Consider the following 26,954-nt stretch of genomic DNA (forward strand, 5'->3'; position numbering starts at 1 on the left):
ATGAAAGGCCCCTCTGTGTCTGGCCTCAGATAGACCCTCACCCTAGCAAACAACCACAGGGGCAGACAAGTGGGAGCCGTTTCCTCCCTCCCCATAAGCCCAAGGGGACTTTCCTCCTGCCACTTAACATTCTCCTTTCTCCTCCACTTCAGTCTATTTTAACCTTTCCAATGTACACGCTCCTTCCTTTCCTTAAGATGCAGTCCCAGCAAACCTCGGAGCACCTTGCCAAGAGCCTTACTGCAGACTTCATAAGTCACAACCCACAAACCTTGATAACAACAATAACTACAGCAACAATAACAACGTTAATGATGCAAAAACTATCTGCTCCTTTGTCAAGCCCTTGGGGGGAAAGGGCAGGATTTGAGAAGTGCTTCCAAAGGCAGCCAGGGTTCCATGCCAGTCACGGCATTGTTCCTGGGCTTGGCAGGTTCTTTACATTCGAAGTCAATCGCTCTAGAGGTAGAGGAGAGAAAAAAGATCCCCTTTGTTCACCATGCAAACCCCTTCTGACCTTCTCCAATAATTGCTTTCTTTCTGCTCACAACTCTCAGCTTTAACAGTATTTACATCAGGGCTGAGCTGCCCCCGCTGGCTGAGCTGAGACCCATAAAGCATCTCCCTGGTGCAGGGCAGAACACTGCCAGCAAAAATGGCTTTCCCCTTTTCTGCTTCTGGGAAACAGAGGTCCCCATTGCCAGGTCCTGCCTATTATCAGCCAACCAGCACATCGCTGTCAGAGCACCAATGCTCCCGACCTCCAACCCCCCTCACAGAGCTTCACTGCACCCCCTCCCTCCAGAGCACCAGTCCCCTTCTACCACCCAATCCCTACCCTGAGTATAGGCTGTCTTCAGAGTCCAGCAGCAACAGAGTGCCGGGCACGGAGGTTCTCACTGCCTATCTCTGCCATGGCTGGAGGCAATGGGGTGGAGACCGAGTCCTTCCTCATCTTCCAGACCCCCCGCCGTGCTCTTGTAACAGGTGTCTGCTCATTCAGAGCCTGCCAGACAAACCACCATCCCACTTAGAAACCCACTCTCTTTTCCTCCCTCTGCAGTCTTCCAGACACCACAGAAAGAGCACTGGCTCAGGAGTCAGACAGACCTGGGGAAAATCCAGGTGCCACCACTTACAGCAAGATGACCTCAGGCCTGTTACTAGACCTCTGAGTGTCAACTCCCCACCTACAAGGTGGAGAGGAGAATACCAATGCCCACTTTGCAGGGTGGCTCAGGACTACATGAGGGGGGAAATGACAAAGAATCTAACGTCTGGCATGCAGAAGCACAGAATAATTGCACTTCCCTGTATTAGCAAGACAACTTAGAAGGGGAGCAAGGACAGCAGTAACATGGAGACCAACTCTTCCTCTCCAGGGGCCCTGTCTGCAATCAGGCAGGGCAGCAGGTCCAGGCAGGAAGGAGCAAACACGTACACACATTTAGTCACCAGAAAGCCTCGAATCATCACCAGCTGCACAGCGACCCAGACCAAGAGGTCACACGGCACATTTAGAGCACACTTCCCAGGTTTCATACCCACTAACTCATTTACCCCTCACAATACCCCAGTGAGTAGGTACCTGCCTCATCCTACAGATGAGGAAACTGAGGCTCAGACAGGTTACATTAATTACGAAGGTCACACAGTAGGTAAGTAACAGAGCCAGGACTACAAGTTGGGCCTCCCGACTCCTGGCCAGAGGCGGCCTGCTTCTCTCAACCCCACAGGCTCCCTGGACTGCTGCAACAGATGGCACAACCCAAGCAGAAAAGGAACATCTCCTTCCAAGGCAGGGCCTGCCGAAGCAACCAGGAAATGCCCCCATCTCCCAGAATCCCAGGGCAAGGAGGGTCCCAGCAGGGGTTTAGACTAACCCTCTGCTTTCTGCAAGCCCAACAGATCCTGGAGTCTCCCAAGGTTCCTGGGGCCAAGAGCATGAAGATCCTAAATGTGGCAATTAGCCCAGGTCTATTCCCAGCCAGAGACTGTGTGCAGGAAGTGTGCGGTCCTCTCCATCTGCTAACATAGCACACACAAACTCCCCTCTTCACTTACCTCACTTAATGAGGCTGATCGCCACCCAGCATCACCATCAAACTAAAGAGGTAAGAGTCCTGGTACGCTGGAAGATAATCAGTGAGAACAGTCCTTACCACATTACACCTCAGCTTTAAAAAGCTCCTCATCTCTGGGGCGTGTGCCAGCACCCTCACATTCTCTATAACTAGCAAAGCCGTCTGTCATTATGAATTTACTATTCAATGCAGACCATGAAGCCAGCGATATTCAATTATATAAAAGCAGCTTGCCAACGGAGGAAGACTTGGGAACAGAAGTTTAACACTGAGGAAAAAGGGTGAAGGTGGGACTCAACCTCTTTTGCTCTGTCACCTGGAAAAAAGATACCCTTATGTTGAGAACTGTGAAGAAACAGGTTTAATTTAGTTTAACCCACATTTTGCTCAAAATAGTTTTGAAATGTCAGAATCTAAGTCTAGACTCATAAGAAGCTGGTACTAAAGGGACTCAGGGAAAAGTGGAGGACCTGAGAAAACAGGTGTGGCCCTAAATCCAAGGTCAGAGAACTTGAGTGGGCTGAGAATTTAGAGCTTGTGGTTTGGCGGAAAGAGCATTGTACCTGGAGTCAGAAGCTCAAGTTTTGTGCTGACTTTATTACTGGTTGTCGTCTCTCCTTCTCCAAGTCTGCTTCCTACTCTGGAAAACTGAGGAACTGAGAGTGATTTCCAGAGTTCTTTACAGTCGTATCATTTGGTAAACCTATTCTCATGACCACCACCAGAGCAGCACTGTGAGGTAATCATACTTTGTGAAGAAACCATTGAGTTTCCCTGGGTAAGTGGCCACCTGCAATAAAAACCTCTTCACCTCTCAGTCTCCCTTGCAGCCAGTGTGGCCATGTTCTAGCCCCTGGAATGCGAGCTGAAGTGTGATGTGGCAACTTTAACAGACATCTGATATGACTCTTCTTAGACCCTGCCTCATTCCTGCCAGCTGGAATTTGGACAAGATGGCTGGAACTCAAGCAGCCACCTTGAGACAATGGGGAGGAAGGGCCTGCTAAAGAGGAGCAAACAAGATACATGTTACCTGGGTCCCTGACACTACACAGGGATATTCTGGCCCGGGAATATCCCTGTGCAGGCTTCTGCATTAATGAAATAAATGATCTTTTTTTTTTTTTTTTTTGAGACGGAGTCTCGCGCTGTCGCCCAGGCTGGAGTGCAGTGGCCGGATCTCAGCTCACAGCAAGCTCCGCCTCCCGGGTTTACGCCATTCTCCTGCCTCAGCCTCCCGAGTAGCTGGGACTACAGGCGCCCGCCACCTCGCCCGGATAGTTTTTTGGATTTTTTAGTAGAGACAGGGTTTCACTGGGTTAGCCAGGATGGTCTCGATCTCCTGACCTCGTGATCCGCCCATCTCGGCCTCCCAAAGTGCTGCGATTACAGGCTTGAGCCACCGCGCCCGGCCAATAAATGATCTTTTTAAGGAGTTCTCATTCTGGGTCTTCTGGCACACATACAAATAGATCTTGGGTGCCCACTGAACAAAAGCTTTAACTAGAAAGAAATACAAACATCTGTTCTAATTGGGATATTTCAAAGTGCCTCAAGCACCAAATCATGCATTAAACTTTAGATATGTTATCTATAAGGAAGGAGACAGAAAGACTGTCAAGGGATTGATTTACCCAGTGTTCTTCCTAGTAGCCCAAATTTTCAATGTGCCTGTTCTTATCAGGTACCTTGGTCACCTGATGCCAGCTATCCACAAATGAAAGAAGAATTAGCCCGGGAACTCTCCAGTTTCCTTACCCCAGCCCTTTTCTGGTAAGAGGACCATTCTGGAGATAAAAAAGCCAGGACATCTCTTTCAATTCAGATTTGAGTTGGGCTGATTGGTTTCCCACAAATATAGAAATCCCCTCAAAATTCCTCACATACCATCTCCAGCCTCCAGGTAGCCCTCCAGAGTCAGGGACTCAAAATCTCCTGAGACCACTCAACTCAGCTGGACCCAGGAGGCTGTGGGAACTCAATATGCTAATATATGGAAGTCCCATGTCCTACACCATACCCATATCATCTTGGAGCGCTCCTCATTAGAAACGTTAAATCCCGCCTCCCACACACACGCACATCTGTCAGCCTATCACACTCCAAAGACAGCAAACATGTCTCTTCTAGGATTCTCTAGGTGAAATATCCTAATTCCTCATGTGTGACCTCAAATCCCCCACTGTCCAGACACCGCCACCTCAGTGATTCCCAGAGCTCTTCCCAATGCTCTGTTTCATACTGTTACAGCTTGAAAAGAGTAATGTGCTATTTTATACCATAATTTGTTTTTAGAAATAAATACCTAGGCTCTCATAAATCAAAATATAGAAAATTAATCTCAACCCAAATCTTCATTGGTGGGTCACAGTTTAAAAAAAAATAAAAGGTTGAGAAACACCATTAGTGAATCTCCTAAAATACAGAGCTCAACTGTCATATACTGCTGGCAGAAATCTCAACTAGTACAATTCTTTTGGAAAGGTAGCTGGCATAATTTATCATGTATCTCTAAAGTATTTATGCTCTTTGACTTGGTAATTCCACTTCTGGGAATGTGTCCTGAGGAAATTAGCAGAGGTCTGACACACATATGACTCACAACCATTCTACTCATAAGAGTTAAAACCTATAAACAACCTAAATGTCCAGCAACAACAGAATGGTTACGCAGAGTAAGCCACTCAATAGAAGAATAAGCCATTTAGATGGTATTTTATTTAAATGGTGTTTTAAAGACTTTGCAATGCAAAATGTTTGCTTTAATGTTGTCTTTAAAAATAGAATTTAAAATATGCATGGTATAACCACAACTGTAAGTAAACAAAAGTATGCTCAGAAAAACACTGAGGATTTGCCCTCAGTAGTATTTATTCTTCCCCTTTCTCTATTTTTTCAACTTGTCATAATAAGCATGTCCAATCTAAATGTTTAAAGAAAAAAATTACCACCACTTGGCTACCATTATGAAAATAATTAACTGCCTCAAAGTGTCTCCCCACCAGAAAATGTAACTTCACAGTGGGGAAACATGGCAGAAACCCCCTTAACTAAGGGGCCAACAGAAACACCACCAGTAATGGGTCAAATTGACGTCAGGTGCCCCCTGATATAATGCACTAAATGAAAACATCGTCAAAAACCAAATTGAGGAAAATTCTTTAAAAATGTCAAGGTCACAAAAGACAGAGCCTGAAGAACTGTTCCAGATTAAAGGAGACTAAAGAAGGACAATTAAATGCAGTGTGTGATTCTGGTTTGGGTCCTGAATAAAATACTACCTTCCTAGTTTTGATCGTTGTACTTGGTTACATAAGAGAATGTTTTTGTGTTTTAGGAAATACTGAAGTATTTAGGGGGCAAAGGAATATCATATATAAACTTCATATATGTAGAAGAAAAGTATGATAAAAACAAATGTGATAAAATATTAATATTTGTGGAATCGAGACAAAGGGCACATAACAATCCTTTGGATTCTTCTTGCAACTCTTCTATAAATCCGATATTATTTCTAAATAAAAGTTGAAAAGAAAAAAACTTGCCTAAAAAAGAAGAAAGGAAAGAACGAGGCTTCCAGAACACAACCAGATACTGCCCCCAGCTCTTGCATAGGCCTTCTGATTCCTCCCCGCCCAGCACTTGCTCTGTGTCCTTTCCCACATATGTGTCCTTCTGCACTGCTAGCCGAACAGTCTCGCCTCTGTTCATGAGACACTGGGTGGTTTGGCTTTTTTTATAACTATTATATGGAATCTGCAAAGTACTTGGCATGCAACACATACCTAGCAAATACTTGTAGAATGGTTTTGATGAGAGATATAAGAAAGAACATTAATTTTAGGCCAGGCACAGTGGCTCACACCTTTAATCCCAGCACTTTGGGAGGCTGAGGTGGGCAGATCACAAGGTCAGGAGTTTGAGACCAGCCTGGCCAATATGGTGAAATCCCGTCTCGACTAAAAATACAAAAATTAGCCGGGCGTGGTGGCACGTGCCTGTAATCCCAGCTACTTGGGAGGCTGAGACAGAAGAATCACTTGAACCAGGGAGGCAGAGGTCATAGTGAGCTGAGATCGTACCACTACACTCCAGCCTGGGCAACAGAGTGAGACTCTGTCTCAAAAGAAAGAAAGAAAGAAAGAACATTAATTTTAAAATATGCATACTGTATGCCCCTTAAAAGGGTAAATTCTAAACATCTGCCATGAGCCGCCATAGCTAAACACTACTCTGCACAAGGAGTGAAGGCCTAACCTTAAATCAAGCCTGGGGATCTCACCACCGATGCTTCCCAATGTTCAAATGTCTACCCAGCAGCCTCTGAAATAAAACCAAGCACCATGAGTCCCTGAATGGTGGTGATACTGGTGTGTGTGTGTGTGTGAGAGAGAGAGAGAGAGAGAGAGAGAAAGAGAGAGAGAGAGAGGTGGGAGGAGAGGCTGGCCCTGGGATGTGAGACCCTTGGTTACTGGGAGCCAAGAGAGCTAACTGTGCTTATTAACAAACAGAAATGCAAAAGCACCTGGCAAGGAACAGAACGCAAGAGAGGATCCTTTAATCCCAAATCCAGGGCTTAGGGATTAGCCCATAATAACAACAACAGCCAAAAGCAGAGTGCTTATTGTATGACCAGCAGTGAGCTAAGCAGTTCACGTGTTATCTAACTGAATTATCTTGACAAGTGTACGAAGTAAGCACTTTTATTGTTCCCATTTTATAGATAAAGAAACTGAGACTAAGGGGAGTTAAGAAATTTGCTGAAGGTCACACAGCATGTAAGAGAGCTATGATTCAGACCCAAGTCTGACAGACTCCATCACCAGAGGTGGGGCGTAAGGAAGACAGATTCCCAGAGCCACACACATCTTACTGCTTGCTGCTGTAAATACAAGGCCAGCTGCATTTCTTCTATTTCGCTTCCTTTAAAAAGCCACACCTTATATTTGGGGCTACGCAGCACAGTTTCTCCCCTCTTGTATTCCCCACGGCACAAATGTGGTTGTCAACAATAGACAATTCAGGGGCAGGGCAACTTATCTGAGAGCTTATGAAAACAGGTTTTCTTATCCTGAAATTGCAACTGCAGTGCATTTAGCCAGGACTTAAGTCCCTAAAGCTTTTAATGTTTTGGAAAACCTCTTCGTGAGCCAAGAGGGCTCTGGATCACTGCCAGCTTGGTGTGCCAGGCCTGTTAACGAGGAAGAACTGGTAGAGGGAACATTGAATTAGGCAGCAGGGAGGGCGGAAGAGCAGGTGAATTCCCACTCCGGAAATCAACTCTGCCTCCAAGCTCTGTTAACTGATAAGAAAATAACAACTCAGTGCTCATGACCCATGGTGTACATCTATGCTTTTACACACATGATCTCATTTCATCCTCTAAAGTTGAGAGTCTAAGCCACTGGTTCCACCCTTCAGGTCTCAACCCAAGAGTATAGTCATAAAAATCAGTGAGTTACAGTAGCATTTTTAAAAAATTACATTGACTAGAAAACATCAGTGAGTAGCATAGGTAGCAACACTGTGCATTCAGTGAACCGAATATTACTGGGTTACACTGTAAAATGTATAACTATTCTTGCAGGAGTTGAAAAACTATCATAAACAATCAGTGTTTATAGGCAGAGGTGGTACTATCCCCACTTTAGAGATGTGAAAACTGAGGCTCAGAGAAGGCATATGCCTCAGATTAAGCCTAAAACAGTAGAGCCAGGACCCTGCCAGGACAGATCTGATGCTTTTCTCTTGGCCTGTCAATGTGAATAGTTCCGACAGACATCCCTGGAGCATCATCCACTCCCCATTGCTCCACCCAGAATAATACCTGAGAGGCTGGCAAGTCTGCTTTCCCTTCCAATCTAGCTATTGAGTGTGACCTGCTGAAAAGAGCCACAGTGACAACCTGATCCATCTTCCCTCTGCTACCAGCATGTTCACAAGCCCCCAAATCCCTTCAGAGAAAAGCACTTGCTCAGGTCACGTAACAGCAAGCAGACAACGGTGACACAGCTCCAATGTGAGCAGAACTTGTGCTACACACTCAATCGAGAGCACCCAGCTCGGCTGGCAAAGTACCACCAGCCATGTAAGATTAACTTCGAAATGTGTCTAGTTTTGTAGCTTTACCACAGCACTCAGTATTCTGGGAATACAGATTCCTGGGCTTTATTCTTGAAGAAAAACATCTCCAGGGTCTGGGAGCGCAGGAATCCATTTAACACATATCTCCTTAAGGTGAAGAAACTCCATCACTGACCCATCTTTGAAAAACCCTCTCTCTGGGCCCCACATCACTCCCCTGTCCACTGTTAGCCAGAATTTTCCATCTCCCCCGCTCCTCCCATCCTCCTGCCTCCTTCTATTGCTCATCCCTCTGAAATCTGCCCTCCCCACCACCACCACCACCAAAAAGGCTCTTGGTGAAGGCTCAACAATGACCTCCCTGTAGATAAACCCTACAGGCACTTCCAGTTCTCATCTTGTTTGGCCTCTTGAACTGGATGCGACACTTGGTTTCCCTCCTACCTCTCTAACAATCATTCCTTTCTTCTTTGTAAACCCTCCTCTTCCCATTCTTTAAATTTGAAGTTCTGCAGCTCACTCAGTCTACCCTCTCTTCCTACCCTATATGGTCCCCCAGCCAACTTCACCCACTCTCCTGAATAGCACCCCTAAATCGACATCTCCAGACCAGATCTCTCTTCTAAGCAACACATCTTTACGTCCTGCTTACTCAGCAGTTCTTAAACTGGAGTCAAGTATAATTCTAAAATGTTAAAAGCCTAATTCTCATACAAATAGGTATTGAGCATATTTCAAAGTTTTACTTAACTCTCTAATAAGATACCCTAAAAAAGAGGATATAATCCTGACATAAGACTGCTACATTAGATACCAACAGGTTAATGTCCTTCAGGGCAATAATCTTTGTGTTTCTCTTCTTTACCAAACAGAAATAATTTGCATCCTACCTAACTTTACAAAGTATGGCCCATAACAAATAATAAACAGAGTTACATTCCCTAGAGCACAGCTGGTCCTTAGGTGGTCTCTTATACAATACTCTAGTACGATACTAAAAGGTCACAAAATCATCTTTTATTTCCAAGTTTTAGATAATTTTTTTCCACTGTAGTCTATGAATTTGGATGAAGAAAAATGACATCTTCATCTTCACTAACCTCTAACTGAAATTTAGCCTTTCCTATTTTATGAATGTATTTATAAATGTATAAATGCTTTCTACATTTATGAATGTAGATAACAAATTACAGTAGTAATTAGGGTAGCAGTGTCTGTGACTTTGCCACCAACAGAAATCAGATTTCCTTACCACATTACAAGATATCCTGAAACACTATTTATGCTCATCACTACTTAAAATTATAGAAGTTATCAAACTTGTACCTTCAATCTTTTCATACGATGCATTAATAAATATTGCCGGGCGCGGTGGCTCAAGCCTGTAATCCCAGCACTTTGGGAGGCCGAGACGGGCAGATCACGAGGTCAGGAGATCGAGACCATCCTGGCTAACCCAATGAAACCCCGTCTCTACTAAAAAATACAAAAAACTATCCGGGCGAGGTGGCGGCCGCCTGTAGTCCCAGCTACTTGGGAGGCTGAGGCAGGAGAATGGCGTAAACCCGGGAGGCGGAGCTTGCAGTGAGCTGAGATCCGGCCACTGCACTCCAGCCTGGGCGACAGAGCAAGACTCCGTCTCAAAAAAAATAAATAAATAAAAATAAAAAAATAAACATAAATATTATTTTATCACAACCTTGTTATATTTTGATAACTGTATTTCAATATAACTGCTTTCTTTGTAATTCTATGCATTTTACTTTACACATTTAAAAACATTATTCAAAGAAAAACCCAGAGGTTCTCAGAGAAGCCTTTCCTGACTCCTTGAATTAGGTTAGGGAGCCCTGTTATACATTCTCTTACCACATTATATTAACACTTTCTGTTTCCAGCACTTATTACCTGAACTAAATAATTAATCAGTGGCTGTCCCACTAGGCCATGAGAGAAAGAGATGTTGTCTGACTTATTTATGGTTATCCCCAATGCCTTAGCATGAGGCCTGGCTCATAAAAGATTCTCAAGGAAATATCCATTTGGGAAAAAAAAAAGAAGTATCTGTTGAATGAATGAACATCTGTGGCACATGTAGGATGCTGATGCTGGTCCACTTTCCTTTGAAATAGGGGGCATGTACTAATACTCTGCCCAGGACCCATAAAGACTAGACCCCGTGATGAGAACAAATCCACTTGGTCCTCAAGACCCTTCCCTGCTTGGCCCAACAATAGAGCTTTCCTACCAGGCCCACATGTGGGCTCAGATACTGGATCACCTTTATGTTTAAGCCCCAGCTTACAACCCTTAACCTTGATTTTCATCAACATCTTCTAAAGGACTAAAGGACCTGCTCACAAATTCAAGAAATCTGTCTGCGCCAAGGGGTTGGAGGAACTGCAGGATTCTTTGCAGCAAATGGACACTCAACCCCTGCGCCTCCTCAGCTTTAATGGGTTGGAAACTCTGAAGCCAGACACAGGCCCACCATCACACCATCTAGGAATGGAATGTGCATCAAACTGGTGCCTCAGTATGATTTTGAGGAATAAAGACTCTTTTAATCCCACACTCCATGAGTGTCTTCAACCCCCCAGTGCGAGATCACAAAGCTAATTATTTATAAGTGATAGCAAACTGGTATATGGAAAGAGGCCCTGTTGATGTAGGGTGGCAATAGGGGACAGTGAACTGGAGCTCCTCGGGGGAAGGACACAGTCAGCACGTGCCTGGCTGGCCACTCCCGTACAATGTCACAGCCACCAGGGAGCAGCTAAAAAACAAGTTTCAGGGACACTCCTGGAAAATGGCTGCCAACGCAGCTGCTGACACATTCAAGCCAGGCACTGAGAACTCTGACTGTGGTCCCCACCTATCTTTTTATTCCTTCACCTTCCAGGCCACAGACACCTCAACCTCGTCTAAGGGCATGTCGCCTACCACCTCCCTGTCCAGCCACCCATCCCTCTCCAGGGGTAATGGTACTGGGCTAGCCTACTCACCTCACTAAGTTACATGGGGCTCAAAACCACACTGACGTGAAATACATGGAAATGCTTTGCAAACTCTAAAGCCCTCTACAAAGGCATCCGATTTAACAATTCTGCCAACAGATCACACGGGGAGCCAGAGGCTCCAGGCAGTGCTGAAAGATGGCCAGGCAGAAGGGGATGGGCCAGCCCACCAGGGCTGAGAACTCCTGCTCCTTCCCTCTCCCGTTGGGACCTAAGATGTCAGGTGTTAAAGACAACACCACCCCCATCCCCACCCCCTCCCCCCCACACACATGCACACGCACAAGGAAGGAGAGGTGGGGGGCAAATAAACCATCCCAAGTCCAGGTAATGTGGAAGAACCTCAGTCTCTCCTTATACCCCATGCATTCATTTCTGGCCCACTGTCACTCAGATAGCCTCAAAAGCTACCACAACCACCAAGCAAGACACAAGAGCCTGACAGAACAAAACCACAAAGCTGGGGCAAAACCTCCAGGGATATAGTGTGTTTGGTGTCTTCATTCCCAAGAGGGGATCTACTTTCAGAAGAAAGGGGAGAGAAACCAAGCACACTTATATCCTGAGCTCTTCTGCACACCGCCCCCACCTGGGATCTCTGCAGCGGCCTGGCAGAGAGGGGGCAAGGAGGGAGTCAAGAGCTCAGCTCCAGGTAACTCCCGTGGGGAGAATCCTAGCAGCACAGGGGGCCCCCTACCAGGCATTCAAATCATGCAGCCTCTCTCTGGCCCTTCCCTGCCCACCTCCTCCTCTTAACTGACTTCCCCATCATCTCTTCTTCAACAATTGGCAATGACTGCTGAGACTCCCAGTGACTGGACACTTTCCTGTGCCAAGTACTGTGTTGGGTGCTTCCTGTATCTCTTCTAATCCTTTCAACACTTCAAGATGGATATCATTACCACCACTTACAAACAAGAAAACTGAGGCAGGGCCCAAGGTCAGGCAGCTCCTGAGTGTCTAGCTGGCTGAAAGCCCATGTTCTTTCCACTACATAACACTTGAATTTATCTTGTAGATAACGGAGAGGAAAGTAAGGATGAAAGTGTTGTTCTGGGAAAATTAATTCAGTCTCTCCCCCTCCCACCCAACCCTACATGTGGCCTGATTGATCTTGTTATTAAAAGGGCAGCTTTCATCATGTCTCTCCATTACCTTCAGAATCGAGTCCCCATGGCTTTGCCAGGCATTTAAGGTTCTTTACGATCCACTTTTTCAGTCATATTCCCCTCATCCCCAGACTCAAATCCTCCCTCCATCCAGCCTGGCCTATCATTCCTCATTTTCCATGTCTCTGGCTTAGAAGGTTTCCTTCTCTGCCTGTGACATTAATTCCATCAGCCAAACACAGACCAGGGCTGATGACATGCCAGACCGAGTTAGGTGCTGGGGACACCACAGCCAGGACAGGGTACTCCCTGCTGTCACAGAGCTCCAAGTCTGCCCTTCTTGTGAGGTCAGCTCATACCCTGCTCTTTCCTGGGGCCTTCTCTGGTCACTCGGTGTCCCACTGCTTGGCCTCGTCCTGAATCCCCAGCACACGGGGGTTGCCGCTCTTATGGCACTCAGCCACACTTCTACCTTATATGCCAGGTCTGTTTTAAGACTTCCACTATAATGTGTTTATTTCTGTGGGAAATGTGCATTCCAGGTTCCAAACAGCATTTTAAATGGCAATTCAGTCCTCAGGCCAGCCCACAAAAGCCTATTAAATATATAATGATCCCAGAGAAATACAGAACCTAAATAAGTGTACCTTAAAAGCTCTACAGGAGAAGCCAGGAGCAAACATCTGCCTCCTGCACCTCCACCCACTGTCCTCCAGGGTCTGAGCTTCAAGCGACCATCAGGGGCAGAGGCAGAGAAGCAGGCGGGAGATGGAGGAGTGGGAAGAACCCGATTTACATTCAGCAGATCTGGCTCTTCTCCCAGCTCTGCCTTCACTAACTGGGTGGCCTTGAGTGAGTCCCTTCCCTCCCTCAGCCTCGCTATTCTCTTATAAAAGGAGAAGGCTGAGTTAGATCAGTTCTGAATCTCACAGATCAGCAGAATATATATATTTTTAAATATAAATATGCAACACGGATTTTATATTAAAAATAAATTTTATCAAGACAGGACTTTTAAAAGAAATCACAATATACCACAACCAGCCTTATTTTCAAAAGGATGCTGTAACCCCTCCCCTCAAAATATGGTCATCGTGTCAGAAAATTGACAAGTTTTAAACTGAAAACGTTTGGATTCATGAAAAACAAACAAACAAACAAATACGCCATTTTTTTTTCCAGTTTGACTGTAGACCAGAAAAGTCCAGCCCAGCCCAACTTCAGTCCTTGGCCCGATGCTTGAGAATCACTGAGCTAGGAGACCTAGAGTTCACTCCAGCTCGACGTTTCTCCATCCTACAGGCTTGGTGGAGACCACAGGACAATCAGCATGGATGGCCCTAGAGAAGGGTCAGCTGCAGGGAGGAGCTGAGCTGGACAGCAGGAAAGCAGGCAGTCAGTGCAGGGATGGGAGCAGGACAGCATGGCCCGCCAGGGATCGCCCTGTGCCCTAGGGCTACCTCCCGCCCCTGTGCCCAGAGGTGCTTGGGAGGGAAGGTACCGCCACCCATAGCCTCTGAGGGCACAGACACCCAGCCTGGAAGCTCTTGGAACTAACCTGTCCCATGTGTTTGACTGTGACACCTTCCACCCCAGTATTGTTCTGGAAGGCTGAGGGTTCCCAAAGGAACATTTTAAAAAAATCTTCATTAACTTTCCTGATTATAAACTAATACATATTCATGTGAAAAACTTGGAAACCACAGAAAAGCATAAGCAAAGAAGCACAAGTCATCACAACTCCTCCTTCCAGAACAATGACTGTTAACATTTTGATGCACTAATTCTTCATGCACGTAACTTCAACCACCCTGGGATTTGGTTTTATATCCTGCTTTTCCCTTAGTTATCACACTTGAGCATTTTTCCACATCCTTAGATATTCTTCATAAACATCATAAAATGTTTTCATAATAAACATAACATTCTAGTAAATATAAATATTCTTTACAAACATGGCAATGGACTGAAATATTTCTTCTTCTTTGTTTTTTCTTTCTTTTTGAGATGGCATCTTGCTACATCCCCCAGGCTGGAGTGCAGTGGCACAATCTCGGCTCACTGCAATATCTGCCTCCTGGGTTCAAGCAATTCTCCTGCCTCAGCCTCCCGAGTAGGTGGGACTACAGGTGCCTGCCACCACGCTCGGCTAATTTTTGTATTTTTAGTAGAGATGAGGTTTCACCATGTTGGCCAGGTTGGTCTCAAACTCCCGACCTCAGGTGATCCGCCTCAGCCTCCCAAAGAGATGGGGTTACAGGTGTGAGCAACTGTGCCCAGCCAGGACTGAATATTTCTGTCATTCCCCCGAAAATTCATATGTTGAAATCCTAAACCCCAAAGTGATGATATTAGGAGGTGGGGCCCTTGGCAGGTAATTAGGTCATGAGAGTGGATCGCTCACAAATAGGATTAGTGCCCTTGAAAAAGGAACCCAGGAGAACTGTCTAGTCCTCTTTCTATCATATGAGGATACAATGAGAAGTCAACAGTCTTCTGGAGGAGGGTCCTTGCCAGAATTCAACCATGCTGGCACCCTGATTTCAGACTTCCAGTCTGCAGAACTGTAAAAAATACATTTCGATAATTCTGCATCACCAGTCTATGGGATATTTGTTATAGCAGGCCAAACTGACAAAAATAAACATCATTTTTCATGATATGGACAAGGCCAGATATTATTTAACCAAGCCACTATTATTGAGCATTTAACCCATTTCCACATTTTTGCTATTGTAAAAAAATGTGGTGGGTGTATATCCCTGTACATGAATCCCTGCAGATGCCTTTATATCCTTCAGGTCACAGCCCAGCTGCACATATCAGCCCTCAGTAAATATTGAGTGAACAAAGAAACCCAACCAGCTTCCAGGAACCTGGAGAGCCCTTATCAGATAGATACAGCATTTAAATTTACAAAGGCCCAACCCACTGTCCAGCAATCACTCACCATTGCTCCTGTTGGCATGCTCCCTCCACCTCCTACCTGCTAAGCCAACTCTAGGGCTTAGGGAAAGGAGAAGATAGAAATTGCTTGCTCAGGACTCCCAGGTTCTAGTGCTTTCAGCAAACCTACCTGCTCTTCTGCATCTCCCAGTGAAGGGGACCCGCAGCCCCTCAATGCCTACCTAACTACCACACTCCTTTCGGACTGTTTAGCTCCACCACCTCAGGAAAGCCATGGCTGACCTCCCTTTAAATCAATGTACGGCTCCTGTTCAGTGAAGGTACCAGTACCTAAGGTCACAGCACTTACTGTTCTGTCATTATTTGCTCACAGGACTGACTCCTTTGCCCAATCCAGGGCAACACCAGATGGCAGGCACAATGTGTGTTTTGCTCTCTACCCAAAATCCAACCCAGTGGAGGGCAAAATATCGATCCAAACAATGTGATTGATAAATAAACGTCTGCTGAATGAAATTTCAGATTATCAAGCCCACTGTTTTCACAAGAAGGAGGGGAAAGAGAGGAAAGCAGGACCTCCTCCTCAGTCCAAGTGCAAAGACCCGTGGGGGCCTTGCAGAAGATAGCTCCCTCCTCCTGGCAGAGACCCGCCCAGACCAACTGGCTCCAGGGGACTGATGGCAAAACAGCGTTCAACAAACCCAGACGCAATGAAGTGACACTGCCCCACTCCAGCTTGGTTCTCCCCGAGAGGGAGAACACAGACCTAAGAGAACAGGGGGCTTCCTTCCCCAGCCGTTTCCAACCAGAGTACCAGGCCACTCCTCACTGGTGATCCAGGGTATTGGGAGATGGAAGTGTTTCAAGCAACTCAATCCACACTCTTTTTCTCCTCCCCTTTGCCCAGTGTCCTTGCCACACCCAAATGGAAAATAACGGAAAATCTGGGTTGGGGAGGGTGCCAGGAGCAGGAAGTTCCCTGGAACTTCAGAAGAAAAGGAGTCAGGATGGTCCTAAAATAAAGGAGGGCATAAGTTATGGAAAAGATGGGGAAGGAGGCCACAATATCCCATCACACACCCACAGCGACACGAAGGCCAAACCCCAGTCCTGGGCCAGCAGGCACACCCATTCCGACCTCTCTCAGGGATGCCTGGAGTCCCCCCAACAAGTGTAGCAAACTCCTCTTGGAGCCCACTCCTTTTCCACTTTCGAAAGATTTTGCAGTTTACACAGCTTCTTTCTCTGAGACCTCATCCGACCCTCAGAACCACCCTATGGGGGTACCTTTGCCTTTCTATATCATGGCTGAGGAGATTAGCTCAGATACATTAAATGAACCGGCGCGTCACACGGCTAGAAAGTGGCTGAGACTCGAGCCAGCCCCTCAGTTGGGTGTAGGAGCAGCTCCTCAGCAGGGGCGGGCTGCGTCGACCCCACCCAGCCCACCGAGCCTGGCCTGTGGGCGGAGGCCCAGGTAGTGGCCCGCAGTTTCCCAGACGCCTGGGGTCGAAACCAAGAACAAGGTGGCCCCTAAACCAAGGTTTCCGGCAGTGCAGGTAGTAAGCACCCCCATACCACCCCGCACTCACACAGGTGCAGGGCTCGGAGTCTGGGGCTGAGCACACCCGCAGCCCGCCAGCGTCCCGCCTGAGCTGGTGGCTGTGCCCCGACCTGCATCCCCGCAAAGTTGTGGCCGTGGCGTAAGCACCCTGCCAGGGATCGCCCGGCGCCCCACAGCTGCCTCCTGCCCCTGCGCCCGGGAGCTCTTGGCGGGGAGGGCACCGGGATTCCCGCTGTCTCCCGCGTAGCACCCGGTGCCCGCCTGCCTGGCATGCACGCCCTCATCCCGGTGCCCCGGGGCAGCTTCCCGCACGTCCCGGAGAGGGCTGGAGCAGAGAGCGCAGAAGGGCACGCGGGGCACACGTGCCGGCCCAGCCCGGACCCCTGCCCCACAGTCTCACCCAGATTGCCAGCAGCAGCCATGCCGGCCCGGCCCGCGCCATCCCCGCAGCCGCTGCCCACTGCTGGCTCCTGTCTCCACTCCGGCGCCCGCGCCCGCCCGCCCGCCCGCCTGCTAGCTCCACCTCGGCCAACCACCACTGCCACTTCCCAGCCGCTCCCCGCCTCCGAGTTCCCGGTGCCACGTCTGCCAAAGCATGCGCAGCAGCCGGGGAGAGGCGGCCAGGAAGAAGTGCTCGCTGGGAGTTGTAGTCTGCAGCCTGGCTCAGCTGGGGGCTGCGGGTGCGAACTGGGCTCCAACGCCACGTGGCAGCGAGTGAAGTGTGAAAAGGCAAGGTCAGGGAGTAACGAAAGGCAATTAATGCACGGGGGGCTTACTCTGTGCCTGGAGCTTCAGAAACAGTATCTCACGCAGCTCACAGAAATTAGGTTTTATTTTCTCCACTTTGAGGATTATGAGGCAGCCCAGGGAATTTAAGTACCTTGACCCAGATCACACAGCCGGTAAATGGCAGAGTCCAGTGCTGCCTGTGAAGGACAGGAAAAGCCCTCATCCCTGCCTCCCAGACTCCCCCCTGCTTATTCTATTTAACTTCAGTAAAACATTATTGAGCTGTTGGAAAACAATTTGGTGGTTCCTCAAAAACTTAAACATAGATTACCATATGACCAGCAATTCCACCCTTAGGTAAATACCCAAAAGAGTTGAAAACAGGTATTCAGACAAATGCACGTACACCAGTGTTCACAGTAGCACTATTTACAATAACCAAAAGGTGGAAACAATAACGTCTGTCAAAGGATGAACGGATGAACAAAGTGTGATACATCCATCTAATGGAATGTTATTTAGCCATTAAAAGGAATAAAATGGCCCAGCAGGGCAGCTCATGACTGTAATCCCAACACTTTGGAAAGCTGAGGCAGGAGGATCATGTAATACCAGGAGTTTGAAACCAGACTGGGCAACATAGCAAGACCTCATCTCTGCTAAAAATAAAAATAAAATAAAATAGCCAGTGTGGTGGCAAGGAACTGTAGTTCCAACTACTTGGGAGGCTAAGGCAGGAGGATTACTTGAACCTGGGTTATGGAGACTGCAGTGAGCTGAGATCATGCCACTGCACCCCAGCCTAGGCCACAGAGTGAGACCTTGTATCAAAAAAAAAAAGAGGCAGGGGGGATAAAATGCTAACACGTGCTGCAATAAATGAATCTCAGAAATGTATGCTAATAAAAGAAGTCAGACACAAAAAGTCACATATGATGTGATTACATCTTATGAAATATTTAGAATAGGTAAATCCACAGAGACAGAAAGCATAGTAGTGGTTGCCCAGGGCCAGGGGTGGGGAGGAAGGAATGGGGAATGACTGCTTAATGAGTATAGGGACTCCTTCGGGGGTGATAAAACATTTTGGAACTAGATAGATGATGGTTCCACAACATTGTGAATGTGCTAAATGCCAGTAAACTGTACACTTTAAAATAGTTAATTGATGTTATGCGAATTTTGCCTGGGTAAACATTTTCAAAAGAGAAAAACTCTTTATTTAACCCATTCCATGTGCTAAAGCAGGGGTCCCCAAACCCTGGGCCTCTGGACAGTCTGTGGCCTGTTAAGAACCAGGAGGCGAGTTGTGGGCCAGCGAGCATTACTGCCTGAGTTCTGCCTCCTGTCAGATCAGTGGTGGCATTAGATTGTCATAGGAGTGTGAATCCTGTTATGAACTGCACATTCAAGGAATCTAGGCTGTGGGTGCCTTATGAGAATCTAATGCCTGATGATCTGAGGTAGAACAGTTTCACCCCAAAACCATCCCCTGTCCCCCCACCATCTGTGGAAAACTTGTCTTCCACAAAACCGGTCCCTGGTGCCAAAAAGGTTGGGCCCTGCTGTGCTCAAGCATTTAACTAAAGCATTCATGCATGCAGTCAGTTTATACATTCAAGAATGTTTATTGAACACTTACTACGTCCTGAGGCTCAAGATATCCAGTAGTGAGATGAACAAGAGAACTGCACAGTCAGAGGTTGGTAAGTTATAGCTGAAAGGTCCTTGCCTTCTGTCAGGAGAGTCAAAGCTCAAAACTTCGAGCTATCCATCACTCACTTCCTATTCCCAACAGGCTCATCCAACCCCTCGCCGCATCCTGTCAGTTTTACCTCCAAAATATATCTCTTCTGTCTCCTCCCGAGTCTAAGTCGCTGACATGTCAGTGACTATTACCTAGGGAAGGGTAACCGTCTCTGAAAGAGTGTGCCTGCTTCTCCCCCATACCATCCATTTGTTAATGTCAGTTGAATCTTGCTTGCCCCTCCCCTGAAACTCTCCAGTGGTTTCCCGTTACCCTTAGAATAAAATCCAAACTCTTCCCACAACCTGCAAGCCCTGTATGGTCTAGGCCTTCGCCTGGTAGACCTCATCTCCTGCCTCCCCCAAACCCTGTCCACTGGGTTCAGATACACAGACCATCATTTCCTCATTCCTCCCCTCTCCAGAGCTGCTCCTACCTCAGGGCTTGTGCTCCTCCTAAATTCTTTGCCTCAGCAATTTCCTAGGCCTTTGTCTGGCTGGCGTCTTGGAATCCTTTAGGGTTCTCCTATCCATCCCCTCTCAGAGAGGCCCTTCAAGAGCAGTCCATCTACAGGTGAGTTTACCCTCCCCACGGCCGAGCTCCTTTTTCTCTATCCCAACTTCTGCTTAGGTTCTGTTGCTTTTCTGCCCAGCACCTTCTACAATCCACAAGACTTACTGAGTCCTTGTGTTCATTGTCTTTTGCTCCAGCCTGAATGTCAGTTTCCTGTCTCTCTGTTCATCACCTTGCTTCCAGGGCCTAGCACAGGACGGAGCCACAGATGGTTCTCAATGTTCTTTTTGGTGAATGAATGAATGATTGAGCGAGGTAATGTGTTGGGAAGTGTCAGAAATTCCTAAAGCAGTTTTGGGACAGGGCTTCCATGGCATGCTCTGCTCTGCAACCTCGAATTTATGATCTGCACATGGGGAAGTGAGCCTTGCACCCCTCTCTGTGGGCCTTTGTTGCTCATCTGTAAAATGAAATGGTTGGTGAGGATGCAGAGCTACTGGAACACTCACACATTGCTGTGGGAGTGTAAACTGGCTCACCTACTTTGGACAACTGTACATGTGCAAAATCTGCGCCAAAATGTTCATGGCAGCTTTATTCATAGAAGCTGTTATGGACTTGTGTCCCCCCCAAATTCGTATGTTGAAGTCTTAACTAACCCCGACTACATCAGAATATGACACTACTTAGAGACTTTAAAGAGGTAATTAAGGTTAAATGAGGTCATTGTGGTGGACCCTAATCCCATATGGCTGGTATCCTTACAAAAAGAAGACAGTAGGACACATATATAGAGAAAAGCCCATGTGAGGACACAGAGAGAAGACAGATGGGACACGCCAAGGAGAGAGGCCCTCAGAAGAAATCAACCCTGCCAAAACCTTGATCATGGATTTCTAGCTTTCAGAATAATAAAAAAAACCCAAACCTCTGTCATTGAAGCCACCCAATCTGTGGTGGTCTGTTACGGCAGCCCTAACAAACTGGTACAGTAGCCCAAACCAGAAACAACCCAACTGTCAGAACAGGAGAGGAGATAAATTACTGATAGCATATTCTGCAACAGAGAGAGAGAGAGAGAGAGAGAGAGAGAGAGAACAAACTACTGATTATATACAACAACGTGGATGAATCTCAAAACCCCGATGTTAAGCAAAAGTAGCCAGACACAAAATAATATATACTGTGTGATTCCATTTATCTAAAGTTCAAGAACAGGCAAGTACAATCTGTGATGATAAAAGAAAACAAGTGGACAAGGAATAGAGACAGACTGCGGGGAAAGCATGAACAAACCTTCCAGGTACTGGAAACGCTCTGCATCTTGCTTTTTTGTTTCTCTGTTTTGAGACAGAATCTCACTCTGCCGCCCAGGCTGGCGTGCAATGATGCAGTCTCAGCTCACTGCAACTTCCACCTCCCGGACTCAAGCCATCCTCCCACCTCAGCCTCCCGAGTAGCTGGGACCTCAGGCGCACACCACCATACCGGGCTAATTTGGATTTTTTGTAGAGACAGGGTTTTGCTATGTTGCCCAGGCTGGTCTTGAACTCCTGGGCTCAAGTGATATCTGCCTGACTTGGCCTCCCAAAGTGCTGGGTTTACAGATATGAGCCACCATGCCCAACCTATATCTTGATTCAATGGTAGTTACATGACATTTAACATGTGTTAAAATTAATTTATTATTCCAGCTGAATTGATTCATTATCTAAACTCTATACCAACATTTTACACTTTATATACACTATCTCTCAGTCTTTTTCTTAAGTCTAAACATTTAAGGGTGGTGTGAGTCAGCTAATCATCAGGATTCCTTTTAGCTCTTGTATCTTCCAAGTTCAAGACTGGCTAAAAGTTCCTGGGTACAGGGAGGGCTGAACTCTGCAGAAATGTAACTGCCAAAAGGGGCAAGAGTTGAAGGGAGGAAGGGAGGAAGGAAGCTATGCACCTGAGAGCCAGGGAAACAGAGGGCAAGGGACTGAGGGGGGTGGAATAACAATGTCCAAGAAACAAGCCATTTCATTCTGCAATTGAAACAAGCTAAAATGCGATTTGTGGCCCTTCTGGGAATGCTTACCAATTCTCACTTCACTCTCCTTGAAATATTAGGAGAATAGCACAGGGCAAGCACTGTCCCTCCTCCATTAGAGCCCTCAATGGGCACTATCCATTTTCCAGCAGCAGCCCCGCGGGGCCAGGCCAGAGACACTTCTTGTCCTGCAGTTTATTGCGAATTGTGACACCACCTTACATTTGTGTAGCCAGTTCCCCTCCATCATCTCGGCTGGGATGAGGACTAGCACAATGACCATTTTCTGACATTCAGGCAAGATAAGAATCGGCCCAGAAAAAAAGGAGGAATGTTGAACCAAAGAAGCCAGACACAGACAAGTGTATTCTGTAGGATTCGTTTATATGAGAAACAGGAGGCAAAGGTTGTCTATTTTGTTAGAAGTCAAAATAGTGGTTACCCTTGGGGAAAGGATGTCAGTAGTCACTGGAAGGGGTCTCTTGGGGTGCTGGTAAGATTTCACATCTGAATCGGGGCACACGGGCATGTTTACACTGTGAGAATTAATCACACACATCCATGGATCATAAGGTATGATATGGTTGGGATCTGTCGCCCCACCCAAATGTCAAATTGTAATCCCCAGTGTTGGAGGTGGGACCTGGTGGGAGGCGATTGGATCATGGGGGTGGTCTCATGAATGGTTTAGCACCATCCGCCCTTGGTACTGTATAGTGAGTGAGTTCTCATGAGATCTGGTTGTTTAAGTGGGTGGCACCTCCCCCCTCTCTCTCTCTTCCTCCTGCTCTGGCCATGTGAAGACGCCTGTTCCCGCTTTGCCTTCCACCATGAGTAAAAACTCCCTGAGGCCTCCCTAGAAGTAGATGCTGCCATACTTCCTGAACAGCCTGCAGAACCACGAGCCAATTAAACCTCTTTTCTTGTAAATCACCCAGTCTCAGGTATTTCTTTACAGCAATGCAAAAATGGACTGATAATACAAGGTACATATGTTACATTTCACAAAGAAGTTCAAGATTTTTAAAAAGAGGAGGAATGAGGTGGAAGGAAAGAAAAGTCAACTCTGAACAGGGAAGGTGAAAGGAAGGGAGGATCCCAAAGAAGAAACAGCTGGGAAATAATTCAGTAACCTCAATGCCTGGGCAAGCAGTCCATCCCCCCAAGAGGGACTGACCAGGACAGCTTGTGGTGCCCAGAATACCCCAAGCTGCCTCACAAGCCTTTGCTTCCGCTCATCCCAGCTGCTGACATGCAGCTCCTCCCTCACTTCCTTGCTTGGCTGGTACCTACCCAGCTTGAGCACCACTCCTTCAAAAGCCTCTTCTTATACTTGTCATTCTCCTACTGACACCCCACCAGTCCAGAGCTAAGTGTCCCTGCTCTGTGCTCTTACAATTTCCCATGTAGAACATGGTCCTCAAGAACAAAGACTGGGTTAAATTCATGGAGGCAGAACGTAGAAACCTGGTTTCCAGGGGCCAGGGGGAGGGAGCTATTGTTGAATGGGTACAGAGTTCCAGTGTAGCATGATGAAAAGTTCTGGAGATGAATAATGGTGATGGTTGCCCAACAACGTGAATGTTCTTAATACCACTGAATGGTACACTTAGAAGTGGCTAACAATGGAGAACCAAAAAATGGTGTCAGGAAAACTAGACGTCTACAGGCAAAAGAATAAAATTGGACCCTTATCTCATACCATATATAAACATTAACTCAAAATGGATTAAAGACCTAAATATAAGAGCTAAAACTATAAAACTATTGGTGAAAACACAGTAGAAAAGCTTCATGATATTGGATTTGGCAATTATTTCTTAAATACGAAACAAAAAGCACAAACAACAAAAGTAAAAATAGATAAATGGGATTGTGTCAAAATTTAAAACTTGTGTACATCAAAGGACACAATCAACAGAGTAAAAAAGCAACCTACAGAATGGGAGCAAATACTTGCAAATGATATATCTAATAATGGGTTAACATCCAGAATATAGAAAGAACTCTCTCACTCTCTTTCACACACACACACCATTTAAAAATAAGCAAAGGACTTGAAAACACATATCCAAAGAAAATATACAACTAGCATATGAAAATATGCTCAACATCACTAATCATTAGGGAAATGAAAACCAAAACAACAAGGAGACACCCCCTCATACCTATTAGGATGGCTGCTATAGTGGAAGGAAAGAAGGAAGGAAGGAAGGAAGGAAGAAAGGAAGGAAGGAAGGAGGAGGGAGGGAGGTGAGGGAAGACAGGAGGGAGGGAGGGAGTGGAGGGGAGAAAGGAAGAGGGGAGAAGGAAGGAGAGAAGAGGAGAGAAGGAGAGAGAAGAAAGGAGAGAAAGAAAGCTGAAAGAACGAAAGAAGAAAAGAGAAAAAGGAAGAAAGGAAGAAAGGAAGAAAGGAAGAAAGGAAGAAAGGAAGAAAGGAAGAAAGAACGAAAGAAAGAAAGAAGAAGAAAGAAAGAAAGAAGAAGAAAGACAGAAGAAAAAAGCAGAAGAAGAAGAAAGGAAGAAAGAAAGGAAAGAAAGAAAGAAAGAAAAGAAAGAAAGAAAGAAAAAGAAAGAAAGAAAGGGAAAGAAAGAAAGAAAGAAAGAGAAAGAAAGAAAGGAAGGAAGGAAGAAAGAAAGGAGGGAGGGAGGGAGAAAAAAATAAATTAAATAAAGAAATGAAGAAATAATATGTGCTGGCAATGGGTGGAAAATTGGAACCCTTGTACACAGTTGGTGGGAAGGTAAAACTGTGCAACCACTATGGAAAGTAGCATGACAGTTCCTCAAAAAATTAAACGTGGAAATACCACATGACCTGGCAATTCCACTTCTGAGCATATATCCAAAAGAATTGAAAGGAGTGTCTTGAAGAGATATTTGTATACACATATTCATTCAGCATTATTCACAAGAGCCAAAATGTGGAAGTAATGCAACTGTCCACTGACGAATGACTGGATAAACAAAATATGGTATGCAATGGAATATTAGTCATCCTTCAAGGAGAGAAATTCTGATACAAATTACAACATGGATGAACCTTGAGGACATTATTCTAAGTGAAATAAGCCAGTCACAAAAAGGCATACACCGTATGATTCCACTTATGAATTACCAAGTATTGTCAAATTCATAGAGACAGGAACTAGAATGGTGGTTGCCAGGAGTCAGGGGAGAAACAAATGGGAAAATACGAAGTAGATGTTTAATAAGTATAGGGTTTCTATTTTGCAAGATAAAAAGCATTCTGGAGTTTGGTTGTACCACGATGTGAATGTACTTAATATTACTGAATGTACACTTAAAAATAGTTATAGTAAATTTTATGCTATGTGTATTTACTACAATTAAAAGAAACTGTGGCCTTATAAAGGCATGGATACCAGCCCTGGCTCTGCCACTTACTAGCTGTGTGGCCTTAGAGAAGTGACATGACCTCACATCCCCCTTCTGGAAAATGGGAATAGTAACAGTACTTTCTTTACAGAGTTATATTGATGAGTAAATGAGATTATCTGTGTAAAATATCTAGCTAGCATTTGTACTGGATGGATATTTAGCTCTTCTTTGATAGTCCTCTTTACAAAATATTATATTTTCCTACAACATCCAGTTTCTCAACCACTCCAACACCCATATCCCAACATACACACAAACACACACACACACACGGTGTTAACTCTTAAGGACAAAGATGGCACGGCATCTGGTTTACTTCATTTATCTTGGTATCCCCAGTGCCTAGCACATAGTAGGAGCTCATTAAATGTCTGAAATGAACTGTAGCAAGAGGGTTTGACAACACAGATAAGGAAACCCTGTCAACATGAATATAGACAAATAGCGGAACAAACTGATAAAGTAATTTTAAGACAAAAAAGAACTGTCACAGGCCTGGGTTAGGCTACATCCTTCCAAAAATGGGCATATGGAAGGACAGCTTCAGGAGAATGAAACTGGGTGAGCAGCCCATCTCCCCAGGAGAGACTGACCGTGACAACAGTCAACCTTTGTTTCAGGGCAGGCCTAGGAAGCATGTGGTTGGTTATTGAACAATAATTAGTAACTCATTATTGGACATTGATTGGACATTCATCATAGACTCATTTGTAGGGCCTGCCTCTGACATTTCATTAAGAAAACATCACATTACAAAGCCCAGTTCTTAAGTTGGGATGTGTGCTTTCTGCCTGTCCTCTCCAGCCTGGGTCCTTATCTCTTCTGACCATCTTGCCCTCCTTTCCACCCACCCATCCTGACTCCAGCTGGTGAGCTATTTAACCCTGTAGTCCTGCAGGCCCACCCCTTGGCCTTCAGTTAGAATTATGACCACCCCCTCTTGTGGCTGGCATCCCCCAGACAAACTCTACCCAGTTCCAGGACCTGTGCTTTTGGGCCTCTTTGAAGGACCCTAAGTGAAACCAGAGGACCCTGTGGTAGTGCATTTGAACTTCATCCTGCTCAGAAGGTCTCCCTTGAGAATTATATCTCCAATGTGTCTGTATTTTTTTCACTTTCCCCATTTTTTCTCATAACTTAGTTCTCCAACTGATTTTACCTACAAGGCCCCAGGCTCTAGCTCATTTAAAACAACAACAAAAAAAACACATTGACTTGCTATAACCAAATCTAGGGCTGACCTTAGAAGACATCATTTTCTTCCTTAACAATAACATTCACATTACTGAAGGCTCCAAGTTTATATTTAAAGCCAAATGTCAGCATCCAGGATATCCTCAGATCCTCTATCTTGTGGGGTCACCCTTCTGTTAATAGTTACATTTAAATGACTCAAAACCTTTTCCCACTTATGAGGGGAAACAACCCAACACCTTCTCCCCACTAAATACCTTTAGACAGTCTCGATCGAGGACTCTCACAGTGGGATTCTGGGGGCTCCCGGGGATGAGATGTTTTCCTTTGTCATCTCTAGCTCCCATATCTCGTTTCCACCAAGGCATACGCATCTCAGTGGAAATGAGATATTGGAGCTAGAGATACTGGCACTTTGTTTGTTTCCATCCTGTGCTGACACAAACATGAGGCGGACCCTTAACCTTTGGGGTCTACACTAACTCTGGGAGTCAGTGTTAGAATTGAATTGAATTGCTGGACACCCATCTGGGGTTGGAGAATCAGACAGAAACCCTTCTGTGATGGGGATT

General features: G+C 45.9%; 1 protein-coding gene across 1 annotated transcript in view; it reads right to left on the bottom strand.

Annotated features, from left to right (window-relative positions):
* The window catches only part of PDIA5 (protein disulfide isomerase family A member 5), a 93,362-nt gene extending 76,000 nt beyond the window's left edge, over positions 1-17,362 (bottom strand). The window contains exon 1 of the mRNA XM_017855345.1: positions 17,166-17,362. Coding sequence (XP_017710834.1) covers positions 17,166-17,207 — 42 coding nt within the window. The 5' untranslated portion in view covers positions 17,208-17,362. The remainder of the gene's footprint in view (positions 1-17,165) is intronic.
* Positions 17,363-26,954: the final 9,592 nt, after the last annotated feature.

Source organism: Rhinopithecus bieti, unplaced genomic scaffold (genome assembly GCF_001698545.2).
Source record: "Rhinopithecus bieti isolate Rb0 unplaced genomic scaffold, ASM169854v2 scaffold_39586, whole genome shotgun sequence".
Classification (NCBI taxonomy): domain Eukaryota; kingdom Metazoa; phylum Chordata; class Mammalia; order Primates; family Cercopithecidae; genus Rhinopithecus; species Rhinopithecus bieti.